We start from the raw sequence: 19,034 nt of genomic DNA on the forward strand, positions 1-19,034 counted from the left end.
CTACAAAATCCCATTCCCTCCCCACCACACTAACCTGCTTTCCAGCTCCATTCTCCTGTGCAGGGCAACAAAAGGAGATCCAGCCGATCAGCTGGGACTCAATGGGAGGCAGAGAATAGATGGGGGCAGGGCCAGTCAGAGGTAGTATTTGCTGGTTCTCCGAACTACTCAAAATTTCCGCTACCGGTTCTCCAGAGCTGGTCGGAACCTGCTGAATACCACCTCTGCTTATAGGTCATCCAGTTCAACCACACACACAAGCAGGAGACCCTACACCAGGGGCCTTCAAAGTTGACAGTTTTAAGACTTGTGGACTTCAACTCCCAAAATTCCTCCTCCAGTCATATTAGCTCAGGAATTCTGGGAGTTGAAATCTGCAAGTCTTAAACTTGCCAAGTTTGAAGACCCTTGGACTGTACCATTTCTGACAAATGGCAGTCCAATCTCTTCTTGAAAGCCTCCAGTGATGAAATTCCCACAACTTTTGAAGGCAACTTCTGTTCCATGGGTTGATTGCTCCTTATTCTCAGGTTGAATCTCTCCTTGATCAGTTTCCATCCATTATTCCTTGTCTGGCGTTCAGGTGCCTTGGAAAGCACCTCTCTGTGGCAGCCCCTCAAATATTGGAACATTGATATCATGTCAATCCTTCCTTTAACCCAGGGGCATCTGCAGGAAGAGAGTGGGAAGTATATTAAAAAATCAAGATGACACCCTTGGTCGCCTGAATGAAGTCTTGCCCCTTTTTAATGTCTGTCCACATGCATAAAAAGAATGGAGCTTTGATACCGGGAGCACAATCTTGACTTCTCTGATCCTCTGTGGATCCCCCTTCAATCTCAGCCACAAAAATGGAAAGGAGTCAAATTATAATACTTGGATCAAAGTTCACAAGACTGTGAGGCCATGTACTACCTGGAAAGGGAGTGTTTCTGACCGCAAAGGCGAACCAATCCATCTCTAGGCCATTTATATAACCACAAGAATCCCTTAATTGCTGCAATCATTCATCCAAAACTTGTATATCCAACTTTGCTGCCAGAATGGTTAACTGGTCAACCTGTTATTACAGTGAAACAGACAAAAACACAAAAAAGAGAAAAAAATGGTGCTAGATTTTTAGTGTTTGTAAACTTAAATTTTATTATTTTTTTTAAAGTTCGTTGGCTGTTAATTAGTTAGTTGTTAGTTGCTAAAGATTTTGTTTCTAAACAAACTTAACCTGATTCTTGTATTTTCTATGCTTCGGGAGGCGCTGAGCCATAAATAAATGAAAACTGTCTAAAAAATAGGATACCACACATTAAGTAATTTTTAAAAAGCCTTTATCAACATTGGTATAGGTGTGGGCTGCTATGTCCCTTTTATGACCTGTGGACTTCAACTCCCAGAATGCCAGCTTAGGAATTCTGGGAGTTGAAGTCCACAGATCATAAAGGGACTGTAGTTGCCCATCCCTGGTGTAGCATGGGAAAGCAGCTCCTAGTTTGTAAATGAATTAGTTCATGTTGTGTAAATTGAGCAAAAGTTGATAGTGATCCACTGTCTTGATTGTCAATCTTCTGTTTTCAGTAGAAAGGAATATCCAGGCAAGCTCACTTGGTAACCGATAACAATTCGGTATGTATGTTTTCCCTGGATGACAATGCAAAATATTTTCTTGGGTGCTTCCTTCTAAATCAGTAGTTTTTCAAACCTCTTGAACTTTAAGAAGTGTGGACTTCAACTCCCAGAATTCCTCAGCCAATAATATTGACCAGAGGTGTCAAACTCATGGTCCATGGGCCAGATGCATCGCGTGCTGGCTCCACCCCCTGCACAGTTTAGCGAAGGGGGGGAAAGTCCCAATACGTCAGATGCTGCTGCTGTGATGACGCAAGTTTGACACCCCTGTGCTAGACTGGGGAATTCGGAGAACTGAATGCCAAAAGTAAATTTGTTCTTAAGCCTCTTCTTGCACTAATGAGTAATAAATGGTGCTTTCTGGGTTGAGACTTGTAAACAAGGCAGGATTGCACATGTATGACTCCAAGAGGCTGATTGTAAGGATTTGCTCCAGGACAGAGATGAGCACCTATGGCAACTTTATGACTGGTGAACTTCAACTCCCAGAATTCCTGAATCAGCATGGAATTCTGGGAGTTGCTAGCCCTGCTCTAGGGCAAATGTCATGGAGCCAAATGTTTTATTGGAATTTGTCTCTCAGAATATTCATTATACTAATTTGTGTGTTGCATATTTCTGCCAGAAGATGGCAGTACAGTCCCGCTTTCTGTGCTTTGTAATTCTCCAAAGTGTTAAAATAAGAAGTTTCAGAACTTTTTCACCCATGAAAACATTATGAATAGTATAGGAGCAATATGTGCTTACTATAATATACATTCAACCTGAAAATGTATGTCAAGTCCATTTGGGGGAAATATAGGTGGTCTGCAAAATAGTAAATGTCTCATGGCAATCGATATTATTTACACAACTTGACAAAAACATAGGATGCAAAACATAGGATGCTGGCATGGAGGTCTTTTGTTTTGTTTTTTCTTTCCCTTTTTTTTTTTTTTAAAGTAGCCTTAATGAAATCCTACCATCTCTTGGATACCCTGGAACAAAAGATGGACACTTTTTGCAAATTCCCTTACACTCAGGGATGGGATTCTACCAGTTCGCACCTATTTGCTAGAACTGGTTGTTATCATTCTAAGCAGTTCAGAGAACCGGTTGTTAGAAGAAATTACTGGCCTAATCCTGTAAGGAAGGCAGGAAGGAAACATTCTGGTGTTGCTTACAGAAACTGCCTCTCCGTTAACCCTTATTATATTCTTGACTTCCTGTCTCAGGAACTTCTCTGGAGGTTTTTTCTCTCCTTTGCTGGTACTTTGCTTGTGTGGAGTGACCATTCAAAGTTACAATGGCACTGAAAAAAAGTGACTTATGACCATTTTTCATACTTACAACTATTGCAGCATCCCTACAGTCATGACAGGCCAGGCGAGGAGATGCGTGCCTCGATGTGAGTGATGTTGAGTTGGCCACGCCCAGCCAATAACATGACCACCAAGCCACGCCCACCACCTAAGCCACACCCACAGAACTGGTTGTTAAAAATTTTGAATCCCACCCCTGTTTACGCTCATTTGTTATTCTTATTTTACAACAGGGACAACCACTAAATGGCAATCAATCAATCAATACAGAAAATTCAAACTCAGGCTCTGCTGTCCAATTGCCTCCTAAATCTTTGTCTTCGGTTCCCATCCTGACTCATCCCTGGCCCACCCAGATTAGGAATGATAAGAACTGAATGCACAGGGGAGCCCTTTTATTTATTTATGGGTTTACTCCCTGCCTTTATTTTGTACCACTCAAGGCAATCTGCTTTCTTCCTTAGAATTAGAATAGAACAGAGCTGGAAGCAGAGGTGGTATTCAGCAGGTTCTGACCGGTTCTGGAGAACCGGGAGTGGAAATTTTGAGTAGTTTGGAGAATCGGCAAATCTCACCTCTGACTGGCCCCGCCCCCATCTACTCTCCGCCTCCCAAGTCCCAGCTGATTGGCTGGGTCTTCTTTTGTTGCCCTGCATGGGAGAACGGAGCTGGAAAGCAGGTTAGTGGGGTGGGGAGGGAATGGGGATTTTGCAGTATCCTTCCTCTGCCACGCCCACCAAGCCAGGCCCACAGAACTGGTAGTAAAAAGAAATTGAATCCCACCACTGGCTGGAAGGGATGTTGGAGGTCTTCTAGTCCAGCCCTCTGCTCAAGCAGTAGCTGTCTAGTCTCTTCTTAAAAACCTCATGATAGAGCGGCCACGATTTCTGGAGGCAGGCTGTTCCACTGGTGAATTGTCCTCACTGTTAGAAAGTTTCTCCTTAATTCCAGGTTGCTTCTCTCTTTGATTCCTTTCCAACCATTGTTTCTTGTCCTGCCCTCCTGTGCTTTGGGGAATAATTTGACCCCCTTTTCTTTGTGGCAGCCCCTCAAATCCTGGAACACTGCTATCATGTCACCCCTAATTATTCTTTTCTAGCCAGACCCAAAACCCACAGCCGTTCTTCGTGTGTTTTGGTCTCCAGGCCTTTGATCATCTTAGTTGCTCTTCTCTGAACTTTTTCCAAACTCCCAACATCTTGTTTGTGGTATGGTGACCATTACTGTTTCCTCAACCTTAGTAGTTTTAAGATGTTTGGACACCAACTCCAAGAATTCCACCACCAACATGGCCATTGGTAGGTATTCTGTTACAGGTAGTCCTCGACTTACAATAGTTCATTTAGTGTCCTTTCAAAGTTCAGCTGGCACCGAAAAAAGTGACTAATGATCATTTTCCACATTTATGACCCAGTGGCGGGATTCAATTTTTTTTTACTACTGGTTCTGTGGGCGTGGCTTGGTGGGCATGGCAGAGGAAGGATACTGCAAAATCCGCTCCTCTCCTCTCCCCACCCCACTAACCTGCTTTTCAGTTCCGTTCTCCCATGCAGGGCAACCAAAGAAGACCCAGCCAATCAGCTGGGACTCAGGAGGCAGAGAATAGATGGGGGTGGGGCCAGTCAGAAGTGGGATTTGCCGATTCTCCAAACTACTCAAAATTTCCACTCCCGCTTCTCCAGAACCGGTCAGAACCTGCTGAATACCACCTCTGTTATGACCGTTGCAGCATCCCCATGGTCACATGATCAAAATTCAAATGGTTGGCAAGTGACTAATATTTATGACGGTTGCAATCTCCTTTTGCGATCTTCGGTCAAGCAAAGTCAATGGGGAAACCAGATTCACTTCACAAGCATGTTACTAACGTAACAATCGCAATGATTCACTTTGACAACCGTAGCAAGAAAAGTTGTATAATGGGGCAAAACCCACTTAACCAATGTCTCCCTTAGCAACAGGAATGTCGGGCTCAGTTGTGGTTGTAAGTCAAGGACTACCTGTAGTTGACATCCATACACTTAGAAATGTCTGAAGTTGGGAAAAGCCTGCTCTTCGGCACGACCACTGGTGGTGTGTGTGGTGTGTGGGGGGAATAAAACATTTGTTAGACACTTCTTCCTGTCACTTGACCTAAAAGAGGAAATGGACATAACTCTTTTGTCAATTTTATGCAGTTGGAAAAAAAAAAGAGAAGGCAACCAAATCTCTTCAGAAGTGGGCAGCAGACCAAGAGCCCAGGATAAAATAACTATGAAGAGCAGCGATCAGTGACTGGAAGCGGAAAGAACACAAAAAATGGCAAGCGCCATTAGGAATCCCAAAAGGTGCTTTTTCAAGAGGCAATTGGTCTTTCTGGTTTTTCTTTGAAGACATTTTGCTTCTCATCCAAGAAGTTTCTTCAGCTCTGACTGGATGGTGTGCAATGGTTCCTGTAGTCTGCAGTCTTTTAGACTTTTAGCTATGCGATTTGGGATGGACACCCTTTGAATGGCATGGGACTACAAATGGATTTCCAGAAAAAATTTTTACAGACTACAGGAACCATTTGCACCACTCATGTGACCCCGAGGACACAGACAAACCTCCAAGTGGCCTCAACAATGCTCTAAAAAGGATGGAAGTGACCAGCTGTCTGCAAGGAGTATAAATCCTTCCATTCCCCACCATCCAGTCAGAGCTGAAGAAGCTTCCTGGATGAGAAGCGAAACATCTTCAAAGAAAAACCAGACAATCCAGTTGCCTCTTAAAAAAGCGCCTTTGGGACAACCATGGCCTGGATGATGGAGACTCTCCATAGACGTGCAGTTAGAAGTGGTTTAAGTTATTCAATCATTTGTATGCTCCAGACTTTGACTGTGACTTGATAGCCATCAGTACAGCAAAACTATATGTCAATAACTACTTCTGTGAGTTCTTGTAAGGTCAGTTCTGTGTCCTCAGTGACAGGATAGTGGCTTAAGTCTTCTGCTGACCTTGTTTTTTCAAGCATTGGAGATACCTTCTCTGCCTCTTTCCTTCACAATATGTGTCCTAAATATCGGCTGGGTTTTAAGCTTCTTTGCTGATCTTGCTAACAACCATCCTTATTCTTCCTAACTTGGGCCACTGCTGATTGGCTCAAAGCTTTTTCGGTCAGAAAGCTATTTTCAAAGGATAAGCCCTTTGTAAATATGCATGGCGTTCTATCTGAAAATGCAAACACATCCCCATTTTATCTGTTTGAGAAGCCTGGAAGAAAGGGCCTCCAACCCACTTCAGATTTAAAACAATTAGTCCCTTTTAATAATTTAAACAATACAGCCAAAAGACAAACAGAGGTAGATGCAAGCATTTCATATTGATTCATTAGTACCAACGTTACAATAACATGGTTAAAAATCTGCTGTCAACTATTAGATCTAGCAACAGCATTAATTAAGCCTATAACTATGCAGAAAAACAACCAACCAGAAGCCTTACGCCCACACCAGATTATCTTTCTTTACTAGCATTGACTCCTCCAGGCTATTGCAACCTGGTGCTCTCTCAACAATTACATCAGATTCTTATCTCCAGAGAACAAGGGGGTTTTGTTCAAAGTGTCCTGGGGGGGGGGTATTGGACTCGTGGACACAGTTCTCTAACTGGAAGACCTTTCCAAGGAACTCGTAATTTTCTCTCAACAATTAGTTAGCAACCCGTAGCTCGGGAGCCGCATGTGGCTCTTTGGGCCCTCTGCTGTGGCTCCCTGTTGGGTGATCCCACCACTGGCTGTCCCCACCACTCACCCTCCCCTCCCAATCATTCGTCGCCTGGCCTGAGAAGGTAAAACACAAAAAAACAGAAATGAGAGGGAGGGAAGGAAAGAGAGAGAGAGAGAGAGAGAGAGAGAGAGAGAGAGAGAGAGAGAGAGAGAGACCCATTTCCCACAGAAAACACCAGGAGCCACAAAACCTGCGTAGGCGTGGCGGGGGGGTCATGTGACTGGGTGGGAGTGATGGTGAGTTGGTCACACCTACCCAGGTTTTGAGGCTCCCAGTGGTTTTTTTTCTGTGGGAAATGGCTCCAAATGGCTCTTTGAGTATTTAAGGTTGCAGAAGCCTGGGTTAGGCAATTTAACTAGAAATGCTTGAGAAGGAAGACTTTCTGCAGCCAAAGGTTGTCTCCTGGTGTGCTCTAATCTCTTAATTGATTTATGCTGATCCAGATAAATGTTCCATCTAGCTTCCTTCACATGTAAATGCTGACCAGTTTGAGACCAGGGCCACATCTCTTGAAGATGATTTCCTGGAGGCTAAAGAATATAATGAACAGTTGTGGGAACTAGGTATATCTAGACCAAGGGTCTCCAAACTTGGCAATTTTAAGACTTGTGGACTTCAACTCCCAGAATTCCTGAGCTAACATGACTGGAGGAGGAATTCTGGGAGTTGCAAGTCCATAAGTCTTAAAGTTGCCAAGTTTGGAGACCTCTGATCTAGACTAATGAAGAGAAGGGCTAGGGATGACATGACAGCAGTCTTCCTATATGTAGCTAAACTACTGACACAGCCAATAGGGGGTTGGTCTATTCTTCTGTAGGACACAAAGCAAATGGATTGAAGCTTATCAAAGAGAGATCCAACCTAGAACTAAGGAGAAATTTCCTGACTGTTAGAACAATTAATCAGTGGAAGGGTTTGCCTTCAGAAGTTGTGGGTGTTCCATCATTGGAGGTTTTTGAGAAGAGACTGGAAAACTGTTAGTCTGGAATAGTATGCCAGAGTAGAGGGTTGGACTAGAAGACCTCCAAAGCCCCTTCCAACTGTGTTACTGTGTATTCTGCATTGTGTAAGATGACTTGGGGATTGAACCAACTCATTTTAAGATCTGGTGTTTTCCAGATCCAGAGGATGGACAACGAAGACAGGTTTGAAGCACATTTTAGGGCTTCAGAATGGGTGGCTTCCATTGATGGAAGTCCTGTCTCTGCCCCCTATTTGGGATTTCCTGATCTCTTCTAAAGTGGAAAGTTGGCTTTGTTGCTACCGCAGATAGCCATTGTTATCCCCTCTTCTGTCCCTCACAGTGAAAGCAAGTCCAGAAAGGAAATGGTGATACCAAGTGGAATGCCAATCTTTGACTTCATCACTGGGCAGCTGGGAGCTCTGTCCAACTTCAAGGAATTAGAATTAGAATTAGAAGAACTTTATTGTCATTGTACAAGTACAACGAAACTGTGGATGCACCCCAGCAACTGTTTGCAATACAATAGAATCAAAGCACTTAAAAATGAAGACAATAAAAATAAAGTATCCACGTCTCCATTTGCAAATTGAGAGTACAATATCTACGAATATACACAAAATATACATCCAACACTGACTGTAATGCTTAGCCGAGTATAATACACAAGAGATGGACTGTACTGTAATATGTTATTATACATCTGAATGGGGATTGAGATTTCACATCTTTTCACAACTTAATAAGATAGTGACTTTGTGTTTATTTGCGGTTCGGATGGCCCAGGGAAAGAAACTATTTGTTAGTCTAGTGGTGTGGGATTTTATTGACCTAAAACGCCGTCCAGATGGCAGCAGGTCAAAAAGATAATTGCCAGGGTGTGAGGGGTCTTCTATAATGGCCTTGATTCTGCTTTGGCAGCAGGACCTGGCTAAGTCTTCCAGGGAGGGCCAGAGGGCAACCAATGATCTTTTGAGCTGTGTTTATCACCCTCTGTACAGTTTTCCTGTCCTCAACTGTGGAGCCTGCATACCACACACCCAGACAATATGTCAGAGTGCTCTCCACAAAGGCTTTATAGAAAGCCAGCAACAGCTTCTTATCCAGATTGTTCTTCCTGAGAACCTGCAGGAAGTGCAGCCGCTGCTGAGCCTTCTTCACTATGGCCTTGGTATTAGGGGACCAGGAGATATCAGCTGAAATATGGATGCCAAGGAATCTGATCATAGGGACAGTTTCCACTTGTTCTCCGTTTATGATGAGTGGTGCATGGTCCTGTCCATGTTTCCTGAAGTCCATAATCAGTTCTTTGGTTTTATGGACATTCAGTGACAGATTGTTCTGTGAACACCAGATAGACAGGTTCTCTCCTTCTGCCCTATATGCCATCTCATCCTCTCCAGAGATGAGACCAATAACGGTCGTGTCGTCCACAAATTTTATGATGGTGCTTGGTGAGCAGTCAAAGGTGTACAAGGCATATAGCAGGGGGCTCAAGACACAACCCTGGGGGGAACCAGTCAGGCATGATATTCTCCTCTGAAAAAAAATCGGGGCCGGCCAAAAGAGACCCCTCACCGCCCGCGCCGCCGCCGCCCCCGCCCGCCCAGGCTCAGCTCACGCTGCCGCCCCACCCGCCCGCAGCTCACGCCGCCACCGCCCGCCCGCCTCCCGGGCTCAGCTCGCGCCGCCCGCCTCCCGGGCTCCCGCGCCGCCTGCCGCCCACCCGCCCGCCCCGGCTCAGCTCGCCGCCCCCGCCCGCCCGCCACCGGGCTCAGCCACGCCGCCCGCCTGGGCTCAGCTCGCGCCACCCGCCGCCACCCGCCCGCCCGGGCTCAGCTCACCGCCCGCCACTCACGCCACTGCCTGGGCTCAGCTCGCGCCACCCGCCACCCCCGCCCGCCCGGGCTCTGCCAGGGCGATTCCCCAAAAAATCGGAATTCCGATTTTAATCGGAATATCATGTCTGGAACCAGTACTGAGTGGAATAGTGGAATAAAGGTGGGGGCCAAGTCTAATAGACTGTGGTCTGTTTGTCAAAAAGTTCTTAATCCAGGAGCACGTAGGGGTGGGGACCTGCAGATTATACAGTTTGGTTACTAGTATATCTGGGATGATAGTGTTAAACACAGAGCTGTAGTCCACAAAGAGCATCCTCACATAGCTCTGTTTGTTCTCCATATGACTCAGCGCTCTATGAAGTGTGATGGCCACAGAATCCTCTGTAGATCGGTTTGCTCTATAAGCAAATTGATGTTGATCAAAGGAGGGCAGGAGGCAGTCTCTGATGTGCTGTGAAACTAGTCGCTCAAAAACCTTCATAATGGAGCTTGTTAACGCTATGGGCCTATAGTCATTGAGAGTGTTTATATTTGTTTTTTTTGGGGAACGGGGATGATGGTTGCAGCTTTCAGGCATTGTGGGATGATGGCATGTGTTAAAGATAGATTGAACAGCTCTGTATTTCTGCCAACTGGTCAGCACACATTTTAACTACTGCAGCAGGAATGCCATCAGGCCCAGCGGCTTTCCTGGGATTTACTGCTCTCAGTGTTTTTCTCACCTCATGCACCTGAAGATAAAGAGGTGCAGCATCGTGGTCCTCATGAGGCAGTATGTCCAGGTTCTTGGTGGTCTCAAAACATGCGAAAAAGCTGTTTAGCTCCTCTGCCAGAGTGCTACTGCTCTCGATGTTTGTTGGGCCCTGGCCTTTATAGTTGGTCAGGGCATCTGCTGTGGGTCACTGTCAGTAAAGTGGCCCTCGACCTTCCTCCTATACATCTCCTTAGCATGTTTGATGCCCCTTCTCAGCTCAGCTCTGGCAGTGCTGTACTGTGAGGTGTCACCTGCTCTGAAAGCCAGGTCACGGGCCCTGATCAGAGTCTGGACTTCGCTGGTCATCCAGGGTTTCCTGTTTGGGAAGGTCCGTATGTGTTTGTCCACAGTGACATTTTCTAAACAGGTCTTCATGTAGAAAAGCACAGTCTCTGTGTATAACTTGAAGTCCTGTTGTTTGAAGATGCTCCAATCTGCGTGGGCAAAACAGTCCTGAAGCTGGGAGAAGGCATTTTCAGGCAAGCATCTAATAGTTTGACTGCTAGGTTTTGTTCTCTTCCTAAGGGGAGTGTAGGCTGGTAGTAAAAGCAGGGTGAGATGGTCTGATTGTCCTAAGTGGGGAAGAGGTTTTGCTCTATAAGCATGCTTAATATTTGAATACACATGATCAAGTGTGTTTTTTCCCCCTGGTTGGGCACTTAACATGTTGGTAAAGTTTGGGGAGAACAGCAGTGATAGACTGTGGCTTGGAATTGCTGCAGGGTCTGAGATCGGCAAAGGTAGCAACTGTGATCTGTATGGCTTGTTTCTTTCTTGCACCATCCCAGTCTATCCTCAGTGATGTTTAGTTGTCATTGTTAAGACTTGAACCTGAAACTCATTGGCATTCAAACCTTGTGCTCTTATGTGAGGCCAGGGATAGGCAAGTCAGAACCTGCATGCATCTTCCACAGCTTTTACTCATTTCTCCTTCAGTGTTGACTTCAGTGCAATCGATAAGATACCTTCTGGACAGTGTTCACTGGGAAAGGAAGGAGAAAGGGTGTTTGTTGTGTTCTGTTGTGGTCCGCCGGTGGCCTGCAAAGCTGGCAGCAGAGTCGGACAGTGGGGAGGAACATGAGCCACTCCTTGAGGGGCTCAGATGAGGGATCTGCATCCAATACAGAGATTGGGCCAAGGCCATCTGAGAGTTATGTGCTGACTCCGAAACCTCCAGAATCTGACATCAGCAAGGCAGAGGAACAACGGGAGCCTGTTCCCAGTGTGCACTTGAGTAGAACTGCCAGAAGGCAAGAATAGTTAAGGCAAAGGGGTGACTTGGGAGTAAGGCTTGGAGATGATTGGCCCCTCCTATAAGACATAAAGGAGGAGTAAAGGGACATGAACCTTTGCAGTAAGCAACATTGTTCATTCTCATCCGCTTAAACTCTGAAGCTTCATGTTGACTTTGTGCTCCGTTTGGCCTTGTACAGCTAATTGGCAATTTAGTCATTGACAGCATTTCAAGGGAGATAAAAGTGGGTGCTTATCAGCTTTATCCTGAAAGACTGTGGCAGACTTCTGTTGGACTCTTCATAAACTCTTTTGGACTCATTACAGCTGTGAATGCATATAATTCACAGCCGTTGAAATAAAAACAAGGTTTTTGGAAATAGCATGTGATAGTCATCTTCAGGGTAGGATTAATGTAGTGGACAGTTCTGGTTCCACCTCCTTGGATGATGTTATCTTGGCCCTTGAAAAATATGATGTTGGACACCCCCAGTTGGGAAAAGTGTCCTGTTCCTGCTTTTATTTATGGAAGTTCTTGAATGGAAGACTCTAAGACAGGGGTGTCAAACTTGATTTTATTGGGGGCCACATTAGGGTTGTATTTGACCTTGGGGGGCCAGGGGGGGCACGGCCAGTTCAACATCACTTGTGTCTGGGGTGCCTGTTGTGGCTTGAGTGCTCGGCCAGTGAAAACGGGCTCCCGAGCTCCGTTTTCACCCACGATGGCCTCTTGCAACCCTTTGCCAGTGAAAACAGTTTGGAAGGGCCAACCGTGGTCCTCACAAGCTCCGTTTTCACTGGCAGAAGCACCATGGACCAGTTCTCTTTTCAAGGGTGATCCCACAGGCCAGATCTAAGCACCCGTGGGGCAGATTTGGCCGCTGGGCCTTGAGTTTGACACCCCTGCTCTAAGAAATCCCTGGGCTATAAGCTAAACTGAAAATAAAATAATCCCAAAAGAAAGCAGTGGCATTAAGTGTCTGATGGTCACTTGTCTGATGGTCAACAAAATCATATAAATCAGTCTATGACTGTGATAGCAAACCTATGGCACAAGTGTCGGAAGTGACACGCAGAGCCATTTCTGCCAGCATATGGGCCATCACCCGGAACAGATCCACAGCAAATGCGCCCATGCCTCCCACCATCCAGCTGATTGTTGGGTATCTGCCGTGCATACGCAGGGGGCGGGCTGCATGCAGGGGCATGCGCGCATGTGCAGAGGCACATGGTGCGTGTTGGGGAGGACATGTGCACATGCGCAGGGGGTGGGGGATCGCACACGCATTGCATTATGGGTGCAGGCAGGGCTGGGATTCAAATTTTTTAACAACCGGTTCTGTGGGCATGGCTTAGGTGGTAGGCGTGGCTTGGTGGTCCTGTTATTGGCTGGCTGTGGCCAACTCAATATCAGTCACATCGAGGCACGCATCTCCTCACCTGGCCTCTCAAGGCTGTGGGGATGCTGCAACAGTCGTAAGTGTGAAAAAGGGTCATAAGTCACTTTTTTCAGTGCCATTGTAACTTTGAATGGTCACTCCACACAAGCAAAGTACCAGCAAAGGAGGGGAAAAAAAACTCCAGAGATGTTCCTGAGACAGGAAGTCTAGTCCTGACAAGAATGTAATAAGGATTAACGGAGAGGCAGTTTCTGTAAGCAACACCAGAATGCTTCCTTCCTGCCTTCCTTACAGGATTAGGCCAGTAATTTCTTCTAACAACCGGTTCTCTGAACTGCTTAGAATGTTAACAACTGGTTCTAGCGAAAAGGGGCGAACTGGTAGAATCCCACCCCTGGGTGCAGGCATTCATGCACACTTTTGGCAAGCGACGATGATAAGGTTAGCCATCACAGGTCTATGACATCCATAAGAACTGAGCCCAACTCAAGGAAGACTTCCCGCTAAAGAGCCAATTTGTTAAGATTAAGGTGCTGGCCTAGAAACCAGGAGGCTGTAAGTTCTCGTCCTGCCTTAGGTATGAATAGACCTAGTGTGACTTTGGGCCAGTCACTCTCTCTCTCTCATCCCGACTCAATTCACAGGGTTGTTGCTGTTGTGGGCAAAATAGGAGGGTGAAGGAATATTAAGCATGCTCACCACCTTGAGATATTTATAAAAATAATAAAGATGGGATATAAATACTTAAATTAAAATAAATCAAAATAAGTCAGCTGCAGATTTGTAGCTTTCCTGGTTTTGCAAAAAGGTCACACCTAGCATCCAGGCTTGGATTACCCTTTTGCTTTTTTTAAAAAATGTAATATCTTAATCTTGACCTTCTGAATGATATCTTAGCCAGCCAGAAATTCTGGTCATGTGAGCCCTTCTAATCCTTAAATCCACTTCGTTCCTGATAAGGAGAGTGAATCAAGGAAGATAGGAACCACCTCTTATTCTAAAGTCCAGATTAAAAGGCAGAGGTGGGAGGTGAAGGAGTGGGGGGGGAGGGCTTATTTTAAAAAGAGCTGTTGGGTTCTTGCATAGATCGATCCCAGCCAACGATCAGTAGAATACTTAGAAGAACCAGGATGAGACACTGCCATGAAAGCTTGCCTGTTTAATTAGGAACTGGGTGTATCAGTCCTCTAAGATGACTAATGCTGTATGCATGTAAGGTGCCCTTCAGCTATATACTCCTGAAACAGCTGACCAAGTCTAGCAGCTGTATCTTTAAAGATGCAGTGTGTACTTTTAAAAATGTTTGTTTTATACTAAAGCTGCAACAACTTTCTCTTTGCTGGAACAATGTTGCAGTTGGATGTAGCTGGCATTCCAAGCCACAAAACAAGATAATATTTTTTTAATTAGAAAACATCCAACTCTCTTTCGGGTTAGGTGGCATGTACATGCAGGCTGCACACTATACCTGGTTTTATGTACCATGCACATCGGAAAATGTGGTGGAGTAATCCATGGTGAACTTAGGTGTGACTTGCACGCATTGCCCATGGTAATTGTGTCTTCTTAGCCACCAGGAGAGATCTGAAATGAAACCACTGTCTTTTTCTGGATCTGTTCCTTCTAAGCAAAGAAGAACGCAAGTTTAAACAAGTTTAGAACTTTCCCCTACTTTAGACCAGGGGTCCTCAAACTTGGCAAATTTAAGACTTGTGGACTTCAACTCCCAGAATTCTCCAGCCAGCTATGGGAGTTGGGAGTTGAAATCCACAAGTCTTAAACTTGCCAAGTTTGGAGAGCTCTGCTTTAGACTATCAGGGAAGGCTCAGTTTAGACCAGGGGTCTTCAAACTTGACAGCTTTAAGACTTGTGGACTTCAACTCCCATAATTCCTCCCCCAGTCATGTTAGCTCAGGAATTCTGGGAGTTGAAGTCCACAAGACTTAAACTTGCCAAATTTGGAGAGTCTTGGTTTAGAGGATGGGAATTGTAGTTCAAAATATCTAAACTGGAGCAGAGAGGTGGAGAAAAGGGTGAAACACACACACACACACACCAAACCAGTGTTTTTCAACTTCAGCACCCTGAAGAAATATGGACTTCAATTCCCAGAATCCCCGATGCTGGCTGGGGGAATTCTGGGAATGGAAATCCGCATATCTTCAAGGGGCTGCAGTTGCAAAATGCCGTTCAACAACACTTTTATTTCCAAGGCCAACATGAATACAGGCAGTCCTCGACTTACGACTACAACTGAATCCATCATTTCTGTGGCTTGAGACATTTGTTAAGGGCGTTTTGCCCCATTTTACTGCCTTTCTTGCCGTCGTGGTTATCGCTGCAGTTGTTAAGTTAGTCACTTAGTTGTTAAGTGAATCTGGCTTTCCACCCCATGGACTTTGCTTGACAGAAAGTCACAAAAGACCTCAGAACACTGCAAACCATCATTAAATAGGAGTCAGTTGCCAAGCATCTGAATCGTGATCACATGACCGTGCGGATGCTGCAATGGTCATAAGTGGGGAAAACCTTTTTCAGTACCATTGTCATTTTGAATGGTTACTAAATGAACAGTTGTAAGTCAAAGACTACTAATATTGGCCCAATGGCATCACTCCTGGGGAAGGGAAGGATCAACAGGCTTGGAAAGGGGCGGAGGAGAAATACCCCCAAATGGCAGAAGTCCCAGAAATGTTGGGGAAAGACAGATAACAGATAATTAGAGTTGGAAGGGACCTTGTAGGTCATCTAGTCCAACCCCCCCATCCAAGCAGGAGACCCTACACCATTTCTGACAGATGGGAGTCCAGTCTCTTCTTGAAAGTCTCAAGTGATGAAGCTCCCACAACTTCTGAATGCAAACTGTTCCATGGGTTGATTGTTCTCACTGTCAGAAAGTTTCTCCTTATTTCCAAGTTGAATCTCTCCTTGTTCAGTTTCCATCCATTATTCCTTGTCTGGCCTTTGGGTGCTTTGGAGAATAGCTTGACTCCTTCCTCTCTGTGGCAGCCCCTCAAATATTGGAAGATGCAATCCTGTCTCCCCTGGTTCTTCCGTTCATTACTCTAGCCATTTCCGAATGGTGAGAGCCATTAATCAATGGAACAGCTTGCCTTCAGAAGTTATGGGTGCTCCTGTAGGTCATCTAGTCCAACCCCCACCCAAGCAGGAGACCTTACACCATTTATGACAGATGGGAGTCCAATCTCTTCGGAAAGCTTCCAGTGATGGCGCTCCCACAACTTCCGAAGGCAACTTCTGTTCCATGGGTTGATTGTTCTCACGGTCAGAAAGTTTCTCCTTATTTTCAGGTTGAATCTCTCCTTGATCAGTTTCCATCCATTGTTCCTTGTCTGGCCTTCGGGTTCTTTGGAAAATAGATTGACCCCTTGGCGTGAGAAGAGAACCCCAAAAAGGCACTGTTAAGCACACGCACACACACACACACACACACAATTCAGCGCCGGCAGCTCCGTAGCACCCGCCTCGGATGAACATCCGGCGCTGGTGCCGGACCCACGAAGGCGGCATCCTGGGCGGCCAAGTCCTTTCCCATCCCGGGCAGGGGAAGAGAGCGAGAGGCCGTCGGAGCAGGTGATCCCGCCCGAACAGAGGCGGAGAGCGCCCGCCCTTTGCTCGTCTCGCTGCCCTCGGTGGAAGGCGGGCCCGTTGGAGTTCCCAAAGGTGCCCGGGCGGCGGCAGCGGCGGCTGGAGAATTAACTTGGGCAGAGAGAGAAAAGCGGGAAGGCGCAGCGGCGGCGGAGCAGCCAGCGAGCCAGGAACCGGGTTAACTCCCCCCCACCCCCACCCCCACAACTATGGCAGGCGAGCTGGAGGCGACCGAGACCGGCGGAGGCTGAAGCGCGGAGCCCGGGCTCGGCCAGCAACAGCAGGAGGAGGAGGAGGAGGCGAGGCTCTCCCCCACCCCTCCAGTCCAGCCCCGGCATGGCTCGCTGGATCCCCACCAAGCGGGAGAAATATGGCGTGGGTGAGTACCCGGGGGCCACTCTGAGCTGCCCCACCCCCCGTTTCCCACGTGCAGAGATGCGTGTCGCCGTCCCGTCCCTCTGCCTGGAACTTTCCCATGTAGTCCACAGATTGTCTGTGGGGCGGATCTCCCTCCCTGCCTCTCTCTCTCTCTCTCTCTCTCTCTCCGTTTCTTCCTCCCATCAGCTCGCCTCTTTCTGTTCCTTTTCTGTCCTCCTTCCTGCTTGGCCTGAAGAAGGTTTTTCTCTCTCTCTCTCTCTCACTCCCGCTCTGATATTCGGCCGCCGGAAGAATTCCGGTTTCGGCTGCGAATCCCAGTCGGTTCGCAGCCGGGGAATGGGAAACGAGACCCCACCCTCCGCTGCTTTTTTTCGGCGAAAGAAAAACGCCTTTTCTTCATCCCCCCCCGCCCTTCTTCCTTTCCGCAGCCTCTTTTTTTTTTTTTTTCAACTTTGCCAAAGCGTCTTCCAGCCGGGCAGGGCTCACTGTTCCCATCATCCCCAGCCACCAGGTAGAGAGAGATGGGAGTTGGAGGGAGAGTTGGAATCAACTGTCCATCCACCCACCCGTTGGCTGGTTAGTTATCCTTTAAGGTTCTTCCTGCATAGCTCAGACGGGTTAGGGTGGGGGGGAAATAGATTGTTTTTGTCTGTAGAGAAGAGCATTTGTAGCTCGGGGGTTAATATTAGGAGTCCTCGATGATCTCTGAGCTTGGTTGTTTTCCTGCACATTGTCCAAACTAGGCAACATCATCAGCCTTTGAAGCTCAGTATAAGAGAGTCATAGGCAGCCCCGCCGTTTCTGTGGTCTGGTTTGCTGTGCATGTATTTTGCTTTTGCAAATCATCGTTTTATACATTGCAACGTACACTGATGATGTTACCTGGTTGGGTAATGAAACATCTCCAAGCAAACAAGCCCAGAGAGCACAAGGACCTCCCCCCCACAGATTGTTTTGTTTTCCTTCTTGCCCCCACCCCATTGGGATTTTTTTTAGTGCCAGGGAGCTTGCGAGTCACCTTTGGGGCTGCAAAGAAAGAAAAGGCTGGAGGGGGGGTGTTGGAATATTGTTTACGATGGCTTAATTAACCTCCCCTGCAGAGGTGGCGCAGCCTGATGGGAAGCACAGAAAGGCTGTCAGCCTCTGCCATAAATTGTTACATCAGATTAATTAGTGGGGAGTGCAGAGGTGGGCTGGTTGGGTGTGTGTGTGTGTTTGATGTGAAAGGTTGTGTACTCAAACAGTGGACCCTTGGCCTTGATGCTAGGCCATCTTGCCATCCCAACCAATCCATCAGAATTTAAATCGCGCTCTGCACTATCTTTCTCCCTAAGCCACCTTAGCAGAATAACAAGAGATGGAAGGGACCTTGGAGGTCTTCTAGTCCAGCCCTCTGCTCAAGCAGGAAACCCTATATGCCATTTCAGACAAAGGGTGGCTCAGTCTCTTCTTCAAAACCTCTGGTGTTGGAGCACCCATAATTTCTGAAGGGAAGCTGTTCCACTGATTCATTGCTGTAACTGTCAGCCAAATTCTCCTTAGAAGAATGTTCTCCTTTTTCTACCCACCCCCCATGCAGAGTTTTGTGTGCAGTTCCTGGATCTAGCCTGATGAGCTGTAGTTATCTTGTGTTTTCTCAGAACTCAGGGTCACTTTTAGCCCAAACAAGACCTGGAAATTCCTTCTCCTTCTATTTTTCTTTCACCATCACGTTTGCTTTATTATATCTAGCTTTTTCTTCTGAGAGCCGGTGGCTTGGAAATCAAGGTGGGCAGCGACTCGAGGCAGTTAGGCCAAAATGAAGAAGACGTGTGTCACCTTCTGGTTCTTTCCTCAAATAAAAGATCCTGGGGCTTAGGAGCAGTTTCCAAGCCAGTAGCAGCTACTCATGGATGACTGAGATATTTGCAATATCAGCAGCTCTTTGATTCACACGTTGTGTAATAATTCCACTGGAAATCATAAATAGGCCTGAAGCTGAATATTTCCCCCACCGAATATTTCTCTTTCAAGTTTTAAGGGCCGAACAAGGAAGCCTGAATTCAGGTTCATAATAAGTCAGCACTTGCTAGCTGAGGCTGAGCATTTACTGTTCTCCAACCTGATCGGCCTTAAAGGGTTGCAGTGAAAATCAAAGCAGGGTTGGAGTAGCTTTTTTTTTTTTTTTGCTATGGTTCTTAAGTGAATC

At 46.5% G+C, this 19,034-nt stretch overlaps 1 protein-coding gene across 4 annotated transcripts in view; it reads left to right on the forward strand.

The window, feature by feature from the left end:
* The first annotated feature begins 16,502 nt into the window (after positions 1–16,502).
* Positions 16,503–19,034, forward strand: part of DOCK5 (dedicator of cytokinesis 5) — a 123,845-nt gene continuing 121,313 nt past the window's right edge. For all 4 annotated transcript variants that reach the window (XR_015750346.1, XM_026671318.2, XM_087969937.1 and 1 more), the window contains exon 1: positions 16,503–16,847. Coding sequence is in view for 3 of the 4 variants with exons in the window: in XM_026671318.2 (XP_026527103.2) it covers positions 16,805–16,847 (43 nt within the window). In the remaining variant the exon portion in view is untranslated. The remainder of the gene's footprint in view (positions 16,848–19,034) is intronic.

The sequence above is a fragment of the Notechis scutatus genome, chromosome 7 (genome assembly GCF_049901735.1).
Source record: "Notechis scutatus isolate UNSWTSFEM ecotype Mainland chromosome 7, rNotScu1.2, whole genome shotgun sequence".
NCBI lineage: Eukaryota > Metazoa > Chordata > Lepidosauria > Squamata > Elapidae > Notechis > Notechis scutatus.